This window comes from Hemiscyllium ocellatum, chromosome 12 (genome assembly GCF_020745735.1).
Source record: "Hemiscyllium ocellatum isolate sHemOce1 chromosome 12, sHemOce1.pat.X.cur, whole genome shotgun sequence".
Lineage (NCBI taxonomy): Eukaryota > Metazoa > Chordata > Chondrichthyes > Orectolobiformes > Hemiscylliidae > Hemiscyllium > Hemiscyllium ocellatum.
In genome coordinates, this window is record NC_083412.1 from 88627910 (window position 1) to 88648066 (window position 20157).

General features: G+C 40.9%; 2 protein-coding genes across 2 annotated transcripts in view; both read left to right on the forward strand.

The window, feature by feature from the left end:
• Positions 1-1870: 1870 nt before the first annotated feature.
• Positions 1871-10759, forward strand: adamts1 (ADAM metallopeptidase with thrombospondin type 1 motif, 1). Its single transcript, XM_060833839.1, has 9 exons — positions 1871-2692; positions 3135-3560; positions 3775-3907; positions 4376-4543; positions 5261-5547; positions 6011-6197; positions 6376-6554; positions 7137-7312; positions 8180-10759. The coding sequence occupies exons 1-9, from the start codon at positions 2156-2158 to the stop codon at positions 8916-8918; spliced, it is 2832 nt and encodes a 943-aa protein (XP_060689822.1). The 5' UTR covers positions 1871-2155; the 3' UTR covers positions 8919-10759.
• Positions 10760-11243: 484 nt separating this feature from the next.
• cyyr1 (cysteine/tyrosine-rich 1) overlaps positions 11244-20157 on the forward strand; it is a 43843-nt gene continuing 34929 nt past the window's right edge. The window contains exons 1-2 of the mRNA XM_060832830.1: positions 11244-11297; positions 19920-19965. Coding sequence (XP_060688813.1) covers positions 11244-11297; positions 19920-19965 — 100 coding nt within the window. The remainder of the gene's footprint in view (positions 11298-19919; positions 19966-20157) is intronic.

Below are 20157 nucleotides of genomic sequence, written 5' to 3' on the forward strand. Positions count from 1 at the left end.
AACTGCTGGAAATCTGAAACGGAAACAAAAATTGCTGGAGAAACTTAGCAGATCTGGCAGCATCGTGCAGAGAGAAATAGTTAATTAGACTCGAAATGTCGACCCTGCTTTGTTTCCATACTTGCTGTGGTTTCATTGTTTCATTTTTAACTGGGGAGTAGAAAATAACAAAAATGTGTTTAACTCTGCCTCCATCATAAATCTACATTGTGGATAAAACACGTTGAATAGGTGGAGAGGTTCACTTGGAAGGATTTTAAACTTGGTCGCATTTGTTGAAAAAAAATTACTGATGCTGTTCCTTCAGTTGCTTTATTGTGAGGATTCCCTGGGGAGGGAATCACTGAACAAACGTGTAACTTTCTTTTAATTTCAACCTTTCGTTGTCATCACTGAGCAGCGCCCACACAAATCGCCTTCCAAAGTGGCGAGCTGTGGCCAGAGTCGTGAGGTTTGACTGGGCGGGCCATGCACGAGCAGGGAAATACACACAGCTAAGTGAAAGAACACCGAGCTGTGAAATAACCCCTTACCTTAAAATCAAAACTTGACTGGAAAGGGCAGGCGCTGATTTGGAGAATCGCATGAAGCGCTCACATATCAGTAAATACGGTACCAGGAGGCCGCTCAGCCAAGAAGTGCTCTTACATTACACCCTTCCTACTCCTGCCCCGTTTTAATCGATTCTTAACTAACGCCTTGACTTTATTTTAATTATAAAGGGTTAATCCACTTCTATTAACATATAGAAACAGAATTAGGAAAGCGAGAGCTAATCAGTCCTCAAAAAAATACAAAGAAGAAGTGATGGTTTGTGTTAAGATATTGAATTATTTTTTGTTGGGAAGCAGAGATAAATTCATTCGGGCGGTTCAGATAGTGAAGGCGTGGGCGAATCTACTGTTAAGGCGGACAGGAGAGGAGACGCTGGTTTCATTGTGAATATCGCTGACAAACTGGGAATTGCAGTCAGCGTTCAGAAACCTAATTGCGGGACGTGATATAAGAGGGAAAGAAAACTTTCAGGCAATGTCAACTGAAGCGTATCTTTCCCCTTTATTTCAGTGACGATACTTCATAATAAGTTGTATTTACCATCTTCCTCAAACGAAAGATTGTGTTTCAAACAAAACGACATTTTCTTATTTAATAAAACTTTAAAATGATTCTGAGTTTCCTCCTCTAACTTATCCGTGGCGTTCCCCTGAAAACGTTAGTCGCTCTGGATCCACCCAAAAGCTCAACTGAACTTGTCTTTTATTGAAAGAAAAGTTTCATGAAGAGCTTCCTTTGTAATTCAGGGGAACATTACTTTTAAACGGTTAATGTTAGTTTGGAGAGGGGACAGGGAGTTAAGGAAAGCATCAGAGTTTGAAAGGGGACAATTTTGAAACAAAGATTGTATTATTTCTGAACGAGACGGAAGTAGATAAGAAAATGAATCTCGTTGAGTTTACCCAGAATTTTACTCCGGCAGTGACTGCAGTGGAAGGGAGCTGAGCTGTTTGAATGAATGGGGACGCTGTAGGAGCAAAAAAAAGGGAGGAATTTAATGTGAATGTGATATTGTAGCTGGGGTAGATTTGTGTTTCCAGAGAAGGGGGCTACCTGGGAACAAAAAAAAAGCAGGTGCAAACGAAAGGTTGAAAATGGTTTGTTCAGTGAATGTTTCCCGGTGAAACGGGAGCTCTTTTGCCGACTGCCCTTGAGGAGAGAGCAGGCTGGCCGCCAGATTGAACTCATCCAAGTTTGCACTTACGCACCGAGCTGGGATAGGCTGCCGACGCTGATCAAGGGAAAAGAAAGGGGCCGGCTAAGGGGCAGCTGGAGGCTGAGGAGGGCTGCTGCGGGCTTATAAAAGGAGCACTGAGCGAGCGAGTCCAGCACAAACCAGAGAGGCATCCGCCAGATTTATAGGGAGCAGCAAAACTGAATAATTCTGCTGCAACTTCATAAGGGAGAGACTTTCTCGCTGCAAGAGTGGAACTGTGATCCCTCCGACTGTTTTAGAAAGCGATTTCAGATTCAAAATTGAGAAGTTGCATTGATTTATTATTTCCAATTTGGGATTTTTATTTAATTTTTTTTGCTTTGCAATTTGACTGGCAGTTTTTTTTTGGAGTGCTCTCTCTGTGTCTCTGAGCGTGTCCGGAAGATGTTTGCGGTGCTCGGACTGGTTTGGCTGTGGTTGTGCGGTGGGATGGGGCCCGGGCAGGTTCTGGCCGGGAGCTCGGAGGAGATTGTCACTTACCCAGTGCGGCTGGACCAGGAGGGCCTGGAGCTAGGAGCCGGGGCCAGTCAGGAGCCTGAACCGGGGCAAAGGATCTTCTACCGGCTCCACGCCTTCGGGCAGCGGTTCGTCTTGGAGCTGGAGCCCGATCACAGTTTCCTGGCGCCGGTTGTCACCTTGCAGCGGCTCGGGGGTCCTGAGCCCGGTCAAACCCTGGAAGAGGAGGAGGAGGAGGCAGAGCCCGACCTTCGCCGCTGCTTCTACGCCGGCACCGTCAACTCCCTGCCCGGCTCCCTAGCGGCGGTCAGCCTCTGCCATGGCATCCAAGGCGCTTTCGTGGTCGACGGAACCCAGTATCACATCTATCCCGTGAATGGGTCACAGCCAGGGGACATGCAGCCTCATTTCATCCGCAGGACAAGCCTGAGCTCCTCAGACAGCCCTGGCGGCACCAAGTGCGGGGTAAGCAGCAGCCTGTCTTCACTGGCTACACTGCTACTGTAGCGAACATTCTCCCACCCCCTTCACTCCCTGTTCCCTGCCCTATCAACTCCTCTTTGTCATATGCCGCTTCTCTGTCCATCTTGACTTTTTTTCCCAAATTTATACCCTTTTAATGGGTGCGTTTCTAGCACCACTCTAATCTTGACCGTTTTTAATGTTAAATCTGTAAATCAAATGTTTGAAAAGCACTCGATCTGCTCACAAGATCACTTTTTTAAGTCCTGAACTACTGAGCCTGCAAATAAAAACCAGCAACCGAGCAGAGTGCAATTCTGGCTGCTGTCTCATGAAGTGGCATCTCCTGCTATCAGCTTGCTATCTGTCTTACAGAGGGAAACTTGAGAGTTTTATTTGATTTTCAATTAATGTCTAATTTCATTTTTTTTAAAATATCAACTAGGTAAGTGATCAAGAGGTGCCCCAGACAGCAAAGACCACTGAAACCCAACAGTCTGGATCCGAGGCCACTCCACCAGAACCCACTGGACACCAAAGAGCCAAGAGGTTTGTCTCCTCGCCTCGCTATGTAGAGACCTTGCTGGTGGCAGACAATTCTATGGCAGAGTTCCATGGCAGTGGGCTCAGGCACTATCTCCTCACTTTAATGTCAGTGGCTGCCAAATTGTATAAGCATCCGAGTATTAAAAACTCCATCAGCTTGGTGGTGGTGAAGATCCTGGTTATCTATGAGAAGGAGAAAGGACCTGACGTGTCTTTTAATGCAGCTCTAACCTTGAGGAACTTCTGTACTTGGCAGAGGCAGCACAACCCAGTCAGTGACCGTAATCCAGAACACTACGACACTGCTATACTCTTCACTAGAACGGTAAGCTGAGGCTCCTGTCCAAACATGTCTATTAGTATGCATGTCAAATATGTTTAATGTACATGCAGAGGGCCTTTCACAAAGCATCTTTTGAGAATTACGTGGGTTTTTTGAAAAAAAATTATTCTTGGTAAAGAAGGATGCCAGCTTTTATAGTTGACCTTTATTTCCCTGAAGATTTTGCTAAATGCTGCCCTTGTTTATCCTTATTAAGGATCTGTGTGGAGCCCAGACTTGTGATACACTGGGGATGGCTGATGTTGGGACAATTTGTGATCCCAGGCGGAGCTGTTCAGTCATTGAGGATGATGGTCTGCAAGCTGCCTTCACTGCAGCTCACGAGTTGGGTAAGTACCTCACCCTCCAATGGTAAATGTTTGTTGTATTAATTTTTACTTGCTGAAGATGGAGTTCCAGCTGCTGTTTGTTAGTTTTGTAATTCCGGCTTAGTTTATTGCATAGATTAGTTCATATAACTTCTGGAGACATTGGAGAAAGATGCATTGAGCATTTTTTAAAAATCAAATCACTTGTATTAAATATTATTTGCGTAACAGTACAAAATGTCTAACTTTGAAAAACTACTTGTCCTAATTTCTCCTAAATCAAATTTAGGGCATCTTCATGAATTAATAACATTCTACACAATATTAGGGATTGGGCACAGCACATTACAACATTGTCTGAGATACAGCTGAAGTTAATATAAGTGGGTGGGACTTGCAAAGTATGGAAGGGTCATTCAGCAGTACTTAAAGTAACTGAAATATTTGCATAATCTGAAACTTGATTGATTTTCTTTTACTCTTTTCCAGGCCATGTGTTTAACATGCTCCATGATGATACATGGCAATGTCTTAATACCATTCCTAAAACTGGGAATTCCCACATGATGGCGTCAACACTCTCCAACTTGGATAGGAACCAGCCTTGGTCTGCCTGCAGTGCTTACAGGATCACTTCCTTCCTGGACAATGGGCATGGTAAGAACCACACCCCTGCCCAAAAGTAAAGTTTATGTTTCTGGATTTTTTTTTTAGTATGTAACTTTGGCAACTGAATTGATTAAAAATATAACAACTATTGTGGATAATGTATCTAATAAATACACTATAATTGTAATTAGTTTTACTAGTAAGCTACAAATTGTAATGTGGATTAACCATTACTAGTACACCATTTTTAACTTTTTGTATAGAATCTGTGTAGTGTAGAAACAGGCCCTTCGGCCCAACAAGTCCACACCGACTATCCAAAGATTAACCCACCCAGACCCATTCTACTATCCTATTGTCCTAAATTTACTCCTGACTAATGCACCTAACCTATAATCCTTGAATACTATGGACAATTTAGCATGGCCAATCCACCTAACCTGCACATCTTTGGATTGTGAGAGGAAACCGGACCACCTGGAGGAAACCCTCGCAGACACAGGGAGAGTGTGCAAACTCCACACAGACAGTCACCCAAGGCTGGAAACAAACCCAAGTCCTTGGTGCTGTGAGACAGCAATGCTAACCACTGTGCCGCCCTTTTATAGTTAAAGTGATTTGATAATATATTAAAAAATATTTTTCAACTTCTGATTGAGTTTTTCACATTTTACTGTGAATTTCCTTTGAAAGGTCTTCAAATATCTTGCATTGTGCTGAAATATTTGCGATAAAGCTAAATTCAGTCAACATCTCTGCTTTCAGGTGAATGTCTGTTGGACAAACCACAGCAGCCTCTACAGCTTCCTAGTGAATTGCCAGGGAGCACCTATGATGCGGATCGCCAGTGTCAGTTCACCTTTGGGGAAGAGTCAAGGCTTTGTCCTGATGCAGGCAACACCTGTTCCTTGCTGTGGTGCACTGGAATGTCTGGTGGGATGCTCATCTGCCAAACCAAGCACTTCCCATGGGCTGATGGTACTAGTTGTGGGCAAGGAAAATGGTGCATGGAAGGAAAGTGTGTTAACCAGACAAGCATGATGGGATATAGTGTAAGCATTTACACAAACATATTTTGCTTTGGTTCCTCCTAGGTTCATACTTTATCCTGATTGTGTGTTTCATTTACTACTCTAGTTAACTAGTAACTATCTTCTGTGACATTGCCTGCTAAAATATCCTGGTTATGAAGTGTCACAGAGGCTCAGCAAATATCCATATTAAGATTTGGGTTTAAATATAGTCCAGACTGTATGAAAGTTCACCCACAACATCCTAGCTATCACTTGCATTTGTGCTCCCTAACAACAAATGGAATTGGGTAATCTTTGGTCTGATCAATTTTAAAAGGTTAATGATTTCTCAAGCAATGCATTCCAAATGAACACCGGTCGGGCAAGGGAAAAGACAAATTAAGAAGGGGAAATAAAGAATGAGAGAAACATTGTCTAACTAACTTTTTGTTTGTTGTTTGGTTCATCTTTCTCTAAATTAGTTATCCTTTTTTCCTAACAGACTGCAGTTCATGGGAACTGGGGCCCATGGGGACCCTGGGGTGAGTGCTCAAGGACATGTGGTGGAGGTGTACAGTATTCATTTAGGCACTGCAATAATCCAGTTCCACAGAACGGTGGGAAATACTGTGAAGGAAAGAGGGTCCAATACAAATCATGCAACACCATGGACTGCCCCTTTAACAATGGTAAGATTTGTACAATACTTTTAACATAGTCAACAATAATGGCCAAGAGGGAATCATTTATTTTCCAAAAATATTGGCATTTGGGGTCTGAGAAGCTGAATATTCCTTTCCAGATTCTTTGTTTTGACTGAGCAAATAATAATGTTTTTGATCTTCAGTTTGATGGTTTCTTTTGCAGGTAAAACATTCCGTGAAGAGCAATGTGAGATGCACAATGACTTCTCAAAGTCTGCCGCCTTTGGAGGAATGCGCACATTTGAATGGGTCCCAAAATATGCTGGAGTCTCTCCTAAAGATCGATGCAAACTTATTTGCCGATCAAAAGGCACAGGCAACTATTTTGTGCTTCAACCCAAGGTATGTTTTCCAATTTTTTTTTAACAATTCCCTTCAGTATTTCCCTAGTTAGTATGAAGAAAGGAACCGAGAGGTCTGCTGAGATCTTGGTTCAAGCTCCAGTGTGTATAAGGATTAATAAAAGTCATGTCTCTATTACAAGAGTCAAGCCGTCGATAGAGTTCAGAAAATCTTTTAAGAGTCATAAATATCACAATCACACCTGCCAGGAGCTTTATACCTGCCAGTTGCAAATTCTACCTTTATTCCAAGTGAGCATGAGGGCAAACACCCCACATGTGGACTGTTAGTTTAGTAGCCATAGCAGAACTGAAAACAGCCTATCCCTTTTATATTAAAAAAACCAGAAATTTGATGCATTGTCAACACTCTCAACATGTCATGAAATCTACTTTAAAAAAAAAAGCAAGAAAAAGAAAAATACAGTCAATCTCCAGAGAATTTATCCAAATTATTCTAATCTAGGTTGCAAGGCCAGTTCCTGTTTAGTGCTCCAATACGCTGCGGTATTTTTTTTTCTTTAACCACTGGGATATTACTCACCATTAGGGTTAATAATAAGTATAAATGTTTTCTTCACAGGTTGTTGATGGCACACCATGTAGCCCAGACTCCACATCTGTATGTGTTCAAGGACAATGTGTCAAGGCTGGTTGTGACAGAGTCATCGGTTCCAACAAGAAGTTTGACAAGTGCGGTGTATGCAAAGGCAAAGGCTTAACATGCAAAAAGATTGCTGGCTCGTTTGACCGTTCAAAGTAAGTAGGAACTCCTTGCTTACGCTGCTAATATTGTTTAAATGTAAAACATCCACCCAAGTGTATAGAAGCATCAAGTCCTCATGTTCAGACGCTTTTGGATTGATTTTCAGAAACAAATTGAATGCCAGTTTTCACGCATTTATAATTGGTGTCCTTTATAATTTCAGAAATTTATTTCACATATGATAATTCTTAGTGTTGAGCATTAAACCATTGTACTGAAGGTTCAGTGACTCTAGCTGGACATTAGGAAATTCTTTGAAATTATCTGCTGTATTTATGTTGGACTGCTTTAGGGATAATTGGTATTTCAGATAGTAGAGCACAAGGCCCATATAGTTAGCTTTAAGTCTAGATTTTGTTCGATACACAGACTACCTCAGCTACCCAATTCTGGACGAAACCCATGGTGGCTAGAAACTGGGGAAGTAAGTTTGGTGAATGAATCATTATGAAATTCTGTGCGATGTCATAAATCATGGCTCATTTTGACTGAAAGTGACACTCGTGTATCACTAAACAAGGGAAAGGAGAAACAAATTAGTCAAATAATTGTTGCTGACCATTATTCACATGATGTGCATGTGTGGGTGTTATATTGGTCAAAACTGAAGCTAAAGATGATTCTATGATGAGCTTGTCAATAGTCAAAGAATGACGAAAGAATTATTGTCACTTGTGAAAATGGATGCCATATAATTTGCCTTTTGAAAAGGAAGGCAGAAAAAGAGAAAATTTACTGTTTTGTTGACAAACATTAAGAAGAACGGGAATATTGTTGTCTGAAGTTCTTGCTTCAGTTGACATAAAATTGCAAGCCAGCAAATTAATTTGATCTTTTCCTCCTTCAATCTGTTTCTGTAGACCTGGCTACCAAGAGGTTGTAACCATTCCAGCTGGGGCAACGAATATTGACATTAAACAGCGCAGTCTGCGTGGTGCAAGACATGATGGCAACTATCTGGCATTGAAAAAAGTTGATGGTACATACCTCCTCAATGGGGAATACACTTTATCCACGGTGGAACAGGACATTTCATATCAAGGTGCAACCTTGAGATACACTGGCTCTTCTGTGTCACTAGAAAGAATTCGTAGCTATGGTGCCCTCAAGGAACCTCTGATTGTTGAGGTACTCTCCGTGGGAGATTCTTTGCGGCCAAGAATCAAATTTACATTCTTCGCGAAGAAAGATTTGCAGCATCAGCCAAGTAAACCCAACTCGAAAAAGGAGTCTTTTAATGCCATCAAGGAAACCGTAACCTCTGAGTGGGTTATTGGCGAATGGGGAGAGTGCTCCAAGTCATGTGGTCGAGGGTGGCAACGCAGAGCAGTCAAATGTATGGACATCTATGGGAGACCAGCCACTGATTGTGAGAAAGAACTGAAGCCTGATGACCTTCAACTGTGTGCTGACATCCCCTGCCCACGGTGGTTGTTAGGAGAATGGTCAGCCTGCTCTAAGACATGTGGGAAAGGCTTTAAGAAAAGGTCTTTGAAATGTGTCATGCGTGATGGCCAGGTGCTACCACAGGAGAGCTGCAACATTTCAAAAAAACCAAAACATCTGATTGGCCTTTGCACCATCCAAGCTTGTAGCTAAGGAATCAACAAACATGAAAGACACTTCAAATCTTTTTTTTAATTCATCCTAAATGCACTGAAAATAAGGGTTTCCCAATCCATTTGTCATGTGAAACATGATAATCGTTTGACCCATTTTCCCTTTGACAATGAATGTTTGCATTAGTCATAACCAATAAGTAGATGGACAATGTTTTGGGGAGGAGGACTGGGGCTAATCTGAGAATGCAATGCTAGCATTGTTTATCTCAAGTTAGTAGTTGTCTTAGTTACTAGCGATGGATTTTTAAAACCATGAACTTTCACTGTTGACAGTGAAATCAGGTCTTCCTCATTCTTTGATAACCATGTTAATCCCAAATTCACGAGTGCCACTGGCGAACTTACATGACCACATTTTGTTACAAATGAAAGAACACCGGACTCTTTCTCTTTTTCCTGCAAAAATATATTCTCTTAGAGAACACAATCCCTGGAAATTGCAAGAATATTTTGTTTTAGATAGTTTCTATAATGTTCTGCTAGTTCACTGGCGTTAGGATACTTGTACCACTAGCTGTTATAGTTAGTGTTCCCTTTGCAGAATAATATCTATCATTGCCATTGGTACGAAGAGGAATAAGTATCAGTTAATTGTTGTTTCACAATTTGGAGGCTAACAATCCCAATTTTGCCGGTTATTATTTAGTTGATTATGCCCTTCACCCTGTGACCCATGTCTCTCAAATCAAGATGACCTTGCAGTCTCAAGCTTTTGGAATGTGGAGGGCCAATAAATGCTGGCCAGCCAACAATGTCCATGTCCCACAGATGAATATAATAAAAAATTAGAAATACTGTGGTCCGCACCTGCCAATCTCTGTGGCTATGAACAAGACTCCCATTTTGTTTTGCAAGGGTCAAGTTCAATTTATTTTGCATATGCTAATTTTTAAAAAAACTTTGCAAATTTCTGCCTTAAGTCGTTGCATGGAATGATGGTATTTACCTGGCATTAGATATAATACTGAAAACCAAAGGTGGCAAAAGAACCTTGGAATGAGAGCTGTGTTAGATGTTTGCAACTAGGAACCCATTAAGACTCCACATTTGCCCTTACATTCTAGGCTTCAGTGGGGTATTTGGAAAATCATCCAGAATTAACACAAATGATCATTAGATAATGATTTTTTTGCTGCAACTGATATTTGTGGGGACAGGATTAAGCTCAATGATATGCCCCCACAGCCAGATGCATATAAGATGTATGAACCTAGACAAAGAGTAAAGGATGGTCACAGAACAAAGTAATTGAAAACTGTCCCCGAAGAAGAGCCAGTACTTTGGAAAGCAGGGTAAAATTGGTTTGGGATCTGTAGGTGTGAGAAGGGATTTTTTTGTTATTTTATCCTGGCTTCAAGGTACTGTCAAGTAATATCCTAAGGTCCTGACATACAGGTTGATACTAGTCATAGTTTCACCTGCTGACCAAATCAGTCCCACCTACCTCAGTGATGAAGGGCAAGATTTATCTTATTTAAGAAATAAAACAAAACAGCTTAAACTATGTTATACATCAGCTGCTATTAATACAAAGCTACAGATTTGAAATCCGCAATTACATGAGGAATGTAAATATTAAACCAGCACCAAGGCCAATATGGTGTACTTTATAAGTAAGAGTATTAAATCCCTTCTGTGAAGGATCAGCATTTTGTACAGATTTCAAATAAACTTATTTATTTTTGTAAAGCTTTGTATAATAATATAATCTTTAAGTTATCGCTTTTTTAAAAAGGAACAAAGAACATTTAACAAGAATAGACTATTTATACAGTATAATGTGTCACTAGGAGATAATAAAAATGGTTGAATTCTCAATCTTTGTGTCTGTCTTGTGTTTGCTACATGTGGAAGTGCAGTGATGAACTCCAATCTTCATATTGGCTTTCTAATTTTTTAATAGTTTTATTGAAGGTGCACTATTTGAAAAGGAGTACAGAGATCTCCCAGTGTTTTGTCTTAAATTTTTCTCCCAGCCAAAAACAAATTAACTGGCCTGTCATCTTATTTCTATTTGTGGAATGTTGTTAATATAAGAAAATACTGAACCTCAGTCTATAAATTGAACTTCAAAGTGATTTGTTACATGAGATACATTTCCCTATCAAAGACAGATGTTACATCACTTTGTTCACTCGGTTTTTTGAAAACCTGTCCTGGTAACAACTTTCCATCATCTGTTCTTTTAACATTTTTCGTAAAAAAAACCACCATAGTTCCTGTCTTCTGTTTAGCATTCTCCTTTGACCCCTGTGAAGCACTCTGGCATTGGAACTAGTTGTTAACTGCACTGCCTAGCGCCATGATTTCCCTGAGTGACCACTGCTGTCAATGTGAAAATATCACTGAAAGCAGGGTGAGTAAACATCAATGGATCGGAGATAATCTCAGGGGAGTATGCCAATAAATATCCAGTACTCTCAGTTGTTGCACCTGCTTATGGGATAAGGTTTGCTTACAAGAGGCTACTCTATGCAGTTTGAAGGATTCAACACTGGAGGCGTCAACTACATTGAAGGTTTCATTTAGCCTTTAGAAGCATTACAGAGTAGAAAAGATTCACGAGTAGTTCCAGAAATGAGAAAATTTCAGTTTTATTTTGGAAATGTTGAGACTGACTTCCTTGGAAAGGTGAGAGTTTTGACATTCAAAACCATGAGAGATCAGAGTTAATAGAAAGAAATATTTCCTGTTGGGAAGATCAAGAACAAGAGGGCATAGATTTTGAGTAATTGACAAAACAAGCAATTGAATAACTTTTGTCATGAGTGGTTAGGATCTGGAATGATGGTGTGGTGGAGTTCAGTCCAATGAAGTTACTGAGATTTTTACAGTTTGGAAAAAGGCCCTTCAGTCCATCGTGTTTACATTAGTCATCAAGCACCCATTTATTCCAATCCTATTTTCCAGCATTTGGATCTTTGAATGATGATGTTTCAAGTGTTCATTTAAATAATTTTTAAATTTCTTGAGGGTTCCCACCTCCTATTTTTTTTCTACAGTGAGTTCCAGATACCAGAACTTTCTGGAATCTTCCCAAAACTTCCTACTCCCTACCTCATACTGGGCTCCCTGGTTATTTACCCCTCAGAGTCATAGACCCCTACAGCACGGAGACAGGGCCTTCAGCCCAAACTGGTCCATGAAAACCAAAATGTCCATCCATGCTAACCCTATTTACATACACTAGGCCCATATCCTTCTCAACCTTTCCTATCCATGTATTTGTCCTCGTGCCTTTTAAATGGTGCTAATGTACCCAACTCAACCATTCTGCTGGCAGCCCACTCCATATGCCTATCACCCCTGTGTAAAAATAGTTGACTCTCAGGTTCCTATTTATTCTTTCCCTCTTACCTTAAACTAATGCCCTCAAGTCCTCAATTCTCCAATCCTGGGAAAAAGATTGAGTGCATTCACCTTATTCATGCCTTTCATGATCTCATACACTTCGAAGATGCCCCCTCAGTCTCCTACGCTCCAAAGAGCAAAGTCCTAGATTGTCCAACCTCCTCCCATAACTCAGACCCTTGAGTCTTGGCAACATCCACGTAATTGCTTTCTGCACTCTTTCTAGGTTAGTAACATCCTTCCTGTAACAATGTGATCAAAACTGAACACAATACATCACATGCAGCCTCACCAACGTCCTGTAGAACTGCAACATAACTTCCCAACTTCTTTACTCAATGCCCTGACTGATGAAGGACAGTGTACCAAAAGCCTTCTTCACTGCCTTATCTACCGCTGACTCCATTTCCAAGGTTCCTCTGTTCAACCATATTCCTTAAGGTTCTACCATTCACCATGAAACTCCTACCTTGTTTTGACTTTGCAAAATGCAAAACCTCACATTTATCTATATTAAACTCCATTCGTCTTTTCTTGGCCCACTTCCCCAACTGATCAAAGTCCTGCTGCAATTCCTAATAATCTTCCTCATTGTCCACGTTACCACCTATTTTGGTGACACCTGCAAACTTGCTAATCACACCTTGTACATTCTCATCCAAATCATTGGTATAGATAACAAACAGCAATGGGCCCAGCGCCAACCCCTGAGGCACACCATTAGTCACAGGCCTCCAGTCCAACAAGCATCCTTCCACTATTACCCTTTGCTTCCTATCATCAAGCCAATTGTGTATCCAATTTGCCAATTCCCCCTGGATTCCTCACAATCTAACCTTCCACGGAGCCTACCATGTGGAACCTTATCAGAGGCTACATTGAAATCTATATAGACTACATCTACTACCCTGCTCTCATCAACCTTCCTGGCCACTTTATCAAAGAACTCTAACAAATTTGGGAGGCATGATCTCCCACACACAAAACCATGCTAACGATTCCTAATGAAACCCTGTCTTTTCAAATTCATGCATATCTTATCCCTCCAAGGCAAAACATTTCTCCCTATCTATCCTGCCTATTTCCCTCCAAAGTTTGTACATCTCAATCAGATCCCCTGTCAGCCTCCTCTGCTCTCAGGAAAATAATCCCAGCCTATGTAGTCTCTCTTCATAGCTGAGAGCCATACAAGAGAGAGAATTGGATTGTTATCTCACAAGGAGGAATATGCAAGGCTTTGAGGAGAAGGTGCAAAGGTGGCACTGAGTGAATTGGTCTTTTGGACAGCCAGGGAAGATGCAACAAGCTAATAAGCCTCTCTGTGCTTTAACCCTTCTGTGGCACTGATGGTTGGATTGTGCTTGACTGTAACCTTACATATGATTTGAACATAAAAGATCATCATTTTATCGACTTTTTGTCAATGTCTTGGACTCAAGTCTGCCATAACTTAAAGCTAAGCTTGACCAAGACAAAATAGACTTGGTAACATTCCTCAGTATTAAAAAATGGTATTTTTTAAAAGGTTATGTCTAAAAGGCAGAGTGTGTACTCACCCTTCATGTGGTCACAGTAACTATGATGGTATTGCCTGTGACACAGCAGCAAATAGAATAGAATAGGAACTTAATAGACTAGAACAATAATTTATTGTCACTTGCATTTTTACAAAAAATACAGTGAAAAGTGTTTAAGTTGCCATACTCCAGCATCTATATTAATAACAGATATCATCTGTTACGGATCAGGCCAGACCCCTCAAAACATTTCAAGAAAGTAGCCCGGACCCTAACTTTGTTAGTTGTTTTAAGCAGGTGTAGTATGAATACTCCAGGAAAGGTGCAGCTGATCCAACCACTTAGTTTTAAACAAAACAGAATTTATTTACAAGATTACCCGAATGAAACAGAAACAAAAGAGAACAGAATACCGAATAACTGAACATATCCGAAAACACAACAGATCATCCCTATTTAATGAAGCTGTCCCAATGCTTGCAAAAATCCCCATAAACACCCCTTGGCACAAAAGGTAAAATCAAGCACAGGGTCTTACAGGAGAGAAGTCAGAGAGAGAGGACCAGCATAGACCTGCTTCTTCGAGTCCAACAGCTTCAAAACATGGCTGTGCTAAAACCAAACCAACCCAGAGAAAAGCTGAGCTGGGAGAACTAACCACTCCCCTTTCATTGCTCAAGTGTTCTCTTTTTTACATAAAAGTCTTTTGTCTGAGGCAGTACCTGTTAGCTATCATCAAATTGGCCCTAAAACCCTTCAATCCCAGATTTTACAGATTCTGCATCTTTTACAACCTCTGGAAAAAAAAAAGCCAAGGACAAAATAACCTTGTTAAAGGAGCAGCATCGTCACACATATACAGAAGGAAAATTAAGACAAAAGTCCATCTTTGTTCAGTTCATGGCTCATGGGCTTCCACAGTCAAGGAAAGGACAAGAACCACATTCTCCACTGCTGCAAAACTCCAACGTCAAAGACATTGAATTTCAGCCCATTGGAATCGTGGGCCAGAAGACGCTGCAGAAGTTGCCTCAAGGGCCGTTGGAATCCTGGGCCAGACTCACCATGCCACCAAAGACACTGAAGCAGACCACCACTCCGCAGGACCTATTATGACTTGGCCACAATAGCCACAAGGAATGGACCACAGCGTCGCTATCGCTGCAACAGCCTCCTAAAACATCCTTCCTCCACTGAAGCCTGCGCCGTGAGACCTTGTTCCTCATTGTCTGGGTCGCTTAGAACTTTTCACAGTTTCTCCATCGATTTTCTCTGAAGGAGAAACAAGGGGAAATGAAACCTCGCCAATGTGCAAACACCGTGACAACCGAGCAATAGCTGGAAAACACCGGAATCACTATTCCCTGAGCTGTCGTGCTCCTCTGTCTTTCACAGTGCCAAAATGTTAATATGTATATCTGCATCAAATAATAGAAGCAATAAAATGAGTGTTTTTCAAGTGTTTCAAATGAATTCAAATCCTGGGATCACAACTTACTTACTACCTCACTCCAAATACTTGCCCGTCCCAATCCTGACCCCTCACTACCTCCCTCCCACTCCCTATTGTGCTGACTCACTATTCATCATCTCCTAGAGCAAGGTGGTGAATGGGAAAGACTCAATGAAGGGTCAAGAGCAGAGAAAACAACATGGCAGCAAACCCAGCTGGAGAAACTCAACAGGTCTGTGGAGAGAGAAACAGAGTCAACATTTCAAGTCAGGGAGGATGGTAGCAATTGGATTAGTGGGAGGGGTGCCAAGTCAAGTAGGGTGGGGGATGAGAAGAGCAGGGAGTAGGAGAGGCAGTTGCTGACTGAAGCAGGAGAGCAGAATGCCAAGCCAAGATACGAGAGGAAGGAGTAAGGCAAGCATTCTATAACTATCAGTGGTACATGGGCAGACTGGATGCCAGCTTCCAGCCTAGGTATATATAAGGTGTGGTGCCAACTTTCTTGCCAATGCACTGGCACTACATATTACATTGTTAAAGTCCTGACATGTTACACTCCATCAATGTTTTAACAAAATGGTTTGGGGACCTGGGTTCAAATCCCATCACATCAGAAATGCAATTTAAAAAGTATGAAATTAAAAATCTGCTGATGTCAATTGTCAGAAACACCCATCTGGTTCACTAATGTCCTTCAGGGAAGGAAATCTGCCGTCCTCACCTGAGCTGGTGTACATGTGACTCCAGCTGCAAATGTGTTGCTGGTCAAAGCACAGCAGGCCAGGCAGCATCTCAGGAATAGAGAATTCGACGTTTCGAGCATAAGCCCTTCATCAGGAATAAGAGCCTGGGGGGTGCAGTGAGAGAGGGACTCACTGAAATCCTTGTAGAGGGAGGAAGAGAGCTTCTTCAAGGAAGGCATCCTTGTAAGAGGATTCGCAGTAGGTTAAAATCTTCGAGTAAAAAATGAGGTCTGCAGATGCTGGAGATCACAGCTGCAAATGTGTTGCTGGTCAAAGCACAGCAGGCCAGGCAGCATCTCAGGAATAGAGAATTCGACGTTTCGAGCATAAGCCCTTCATCAGGAATAAGAGCCTGGGGGGTGCAGTGAGAGAGGGACTAACCCACAGCAATATGGTTGACTCTCAACTGCCCTCTGAAATAGCCTAGCAAGCCACTCAGCTGTATCAATTGCTACAAAGTCACAAAGAAATTAAACTAGACAGACCACCTTGCACGACCTAGGCACCGGAAATGAAAATGGCAGAAACAGCCCTGTCAATCCTGTCAAATCATCTGGGGCTACTGTCAAAACTGGAAGAGCTTTCTCACAGTCTGGTCAAGCAACAGTTTGACAAAGTGATACTCACGGAATCATGCTTTATCGAAAACGTCCTAAACATCACCATCATCATCATCCCTGGATATGTCCTGTCCCACCCGCAGGACAGAGATGCGGCACAGTGATATACAGTCAGGAGGGAGTCACCCTGTGAGTTCGCAACATTGACTCTGGACCACATGAAGTCTCATTTCACACTTTCCTTGTTATGCTCCATTTCCCATCCCAAATGTTTGCCCATTCTCAACTTATCTTACAGTCATCTGTAAATTTAGATATTATGCCTTTATTCCTGGCATCTAAGTCATTGATGTAAATTGCAATAAGTTGAAGTTCCCAGTAGAAGCCTGTAGGATTCAGCACATCACATTCTGAAAATCAAAGACCCATTTATACATACTCAGTTTTCTCCCAGCTAGCAAATCTTACATCCATGCTAATATATTACCCCTACAGCATGAATGTTTATTTTCCACAATAACCTTTGATGTAGCACCTTATCAATTGACTTTGGAAATCCATGGACAGACTCCCCTTTATCCACGGTGTGTGTTGTTTCTTCAGTGAATTCTAAAAAAAACTTGGTTCATCTGATATCCCTTTCACAAAACCATGCAGTCTAGTTCCATTATGTTTCTATAAACTCTTTTAACAATTAATTCTAACGCACTTCCCATGGTAAACATGATGTTGAGGTGCTGGTGTTGGACAGGGGTGGACAAAGTTAAAAATCACACAACACCAGGTTATAGTCCAACATGTTTACTTGAAAGTACAAGCTATAACCTGGTATTGTGTGATTTTTAAACTTTGTCCACCATGGTAGACATCCATTTTAATGACGTATAGTTTCCTGCTTCCTCCTTTTCTTCAACAAAAGAGTTATATTTGCAACTTTTCAGTCCAATTATTTTTTGTCTGAATCTAGGGAATCTTGGAAAATTAATACCAAAGCATCCATTAGCCCATCAGCAACATTCTTTTCTGACCCATGGATAATATCTATCTGAACCCAGAGCCTTGTCATCCTGCAGTTCCATCAGTTTGCTTCATACTATTTCTCTCGTGATTGTAATTGGCCAAGTTCTTTTCTCTCTTCCACAATCTGGTTTGTAGCAATTATTGGAGTGTTTTATTCTCTCTGTAGTGAAGTCAGAAGCAAAATATTTTTCATTTCTTCTGCCATTTCCTTATTATCTACTATTGACTTCTCATTCTCACTTCGTAGAGGACCATTACTGATCTCACTTTTTTTCTGTTTAAATATCTGTAGAAACTTTTGTATCCATTTTTACATTCCGAGCAAAATTTCTCTCCTTGTCTAATTTCTTTTTCTTGATTAATATTTTAGTTATTCTCTGCCATTCTTTATGTTCTGACAACCAGCTGACCTACAATTCATCTTTGCGCAGTTATGCATCTTTCACACTTGACACTTGCCATAACTTTAGTTAGTCACAATGGATCTTCCCCATAGCATTTTTCTTTACAGTAAGTATATACTTATTCTGAGTATTCTTAAATGTCCCATTAGGCATTTTCCACTCTGCTTATGATGAAATTCATATCAGCAAGCTCAGCTTTCATGCCAAAATTGTTGCTGTTATTTAGATTTAAAACACAAGTCATAAACACAATTTGTTTGCCTTTCAGACTGGGTGTAAAGCTCAATCGTATTAGAGTTGTTGCTACCTAGTGCAGTCGTCATTCTGAGATCATTAATTAGGCCTGTCACCATACACAATACTATGTCTAACAACCAGTTTTCTGGTCAGTTGCAAAGTACGCACCAAGAAACTAGCACAAAAGCCTTCTATGAACTTTTCATCCAAGATATTACCCTAATGTGATTTCTTTCTAGTTTATTAGATTAAATTCACCCATGATTATTGCATCCCTTTATCACAATCACTCAATATTACTTCTTGCATACTTTATCCTACATTGTGGTTACTGTTAGCGTCTGCAGACCACTCCCACTAGTGACTTCTTGCCTTACTATTTCTCAACTCCACCCAAACCTATTCTACATTCTGACCTATTGTTTTAAGAGAAAGAAAAAATGGTTGGAGCAGACCAGTTCTGACACAGGTGCCCTACTCCACTACCACTTTGGACCAGTTTGAGCTCATGCAAAAACTCTGGTGCTTTTTAAAAAAAAAACTGCATAACTACCAATTCACTGACCAATATTGGCTCATGTCCACAGATTAACTTTTAAAGGTCTCCTCCCTAAGTTCAAACACCTCTGGGACCTTGCCCCAGCTTATCCTTATAACATCATTCAATCCTACAGCCCTCCAAGAATTCTCCATCCTTCCAAACCTTTTGCAATCTCTCCTTCTTTCCTGCAGCATTGGTGGATATGCCTTAAAAACTCTGAACTTCCTTGCTAAACCTCCTCATCCTTTTGCGTTGTTCTCCTCCATTCAAACACCCTCTTTCAACTTTCCGTTTTTTTAACTTTGTTAATCTTTGTCTTGTTCCACTCTAGTCAAGTATCCTGGGATGTGCTACAGAACTGTCTGTTATTTCTATAATTCACCTTAAATATCTTACAATTACCAATGCTATGCATAAATTGTTGAATATTACATAACGATTATGGATTAAGATTTGGGCAGGAGAAGGATTTAAATAACTTCCTGCACACACACACATAATAGCTTTTTAAAAAATCTCTACCAGAAATTTGGTTTAAATAAGGGTTTGTTGAGCGGCGCCGGCACCACCCAGCTTTCTAATGCCACCCACGGGGTTGTAACCTGAGATTGCGGCACAAGCCAGCAGTCAGAAAAGGGTAGTGCAACCGCAAAGCTGACGAAGAGCGACAGGCTTTGGGAATTTAGTTTGCAGAAATTTGAGCTTAATACCAGGAATAATAAAAATAAATAAAACTAATACTTAAAAATAACGCCAGCAAAGCTACCAAGATCGGGCATGGAAGTTGGCTTCGGAAGAAGACTGCCCAAAAGTTAGGTGGAAAGGAAAATCTTTCGGTTCGTATTCCTTTTCTTTCTTTTAACGTGGTGGATCCTCGATCCGATCAGTGGTCAGAACATCTGCTAAAAACGTGCACCAAGGAGGGAAGACTCGGCTAACCGACTTGAAGAGCTTGTGATTTGAGAAACTGGGATATTAAAAGAGAGAACAGTTACGAATTCATCGTGAATGGACATCTTGAGGACTTACGGAAACTGTTACTTTTTTGTGTGTCTTCTCAATGTATTTTCAGGTGGGAAACAAAAACAGCTTAAGAAACACTACTGAGAAATCGTGCTTGCCTGAACCTGAAAAAAGTGTCATTCTTTTAAGGAAAGATCAGAGACGAAATATTCAGTTCAGAAAGAGAAATTTAAAGGTGAACTCTTTGGCACAAACATTAAATGTTTTTTAAAAAATACTTACCCTAGACAATTCTTTAAACTCAGATCGGAAAACGAACTCATGAAGTTAAATTTAAATTCCGTCCAAACAGTCGATAAACAGATGAGGAAGAATTTTTTTAAGGTGTTACAGTGTGCCAAACTAGGTAGCATGTAAACAGTAGATC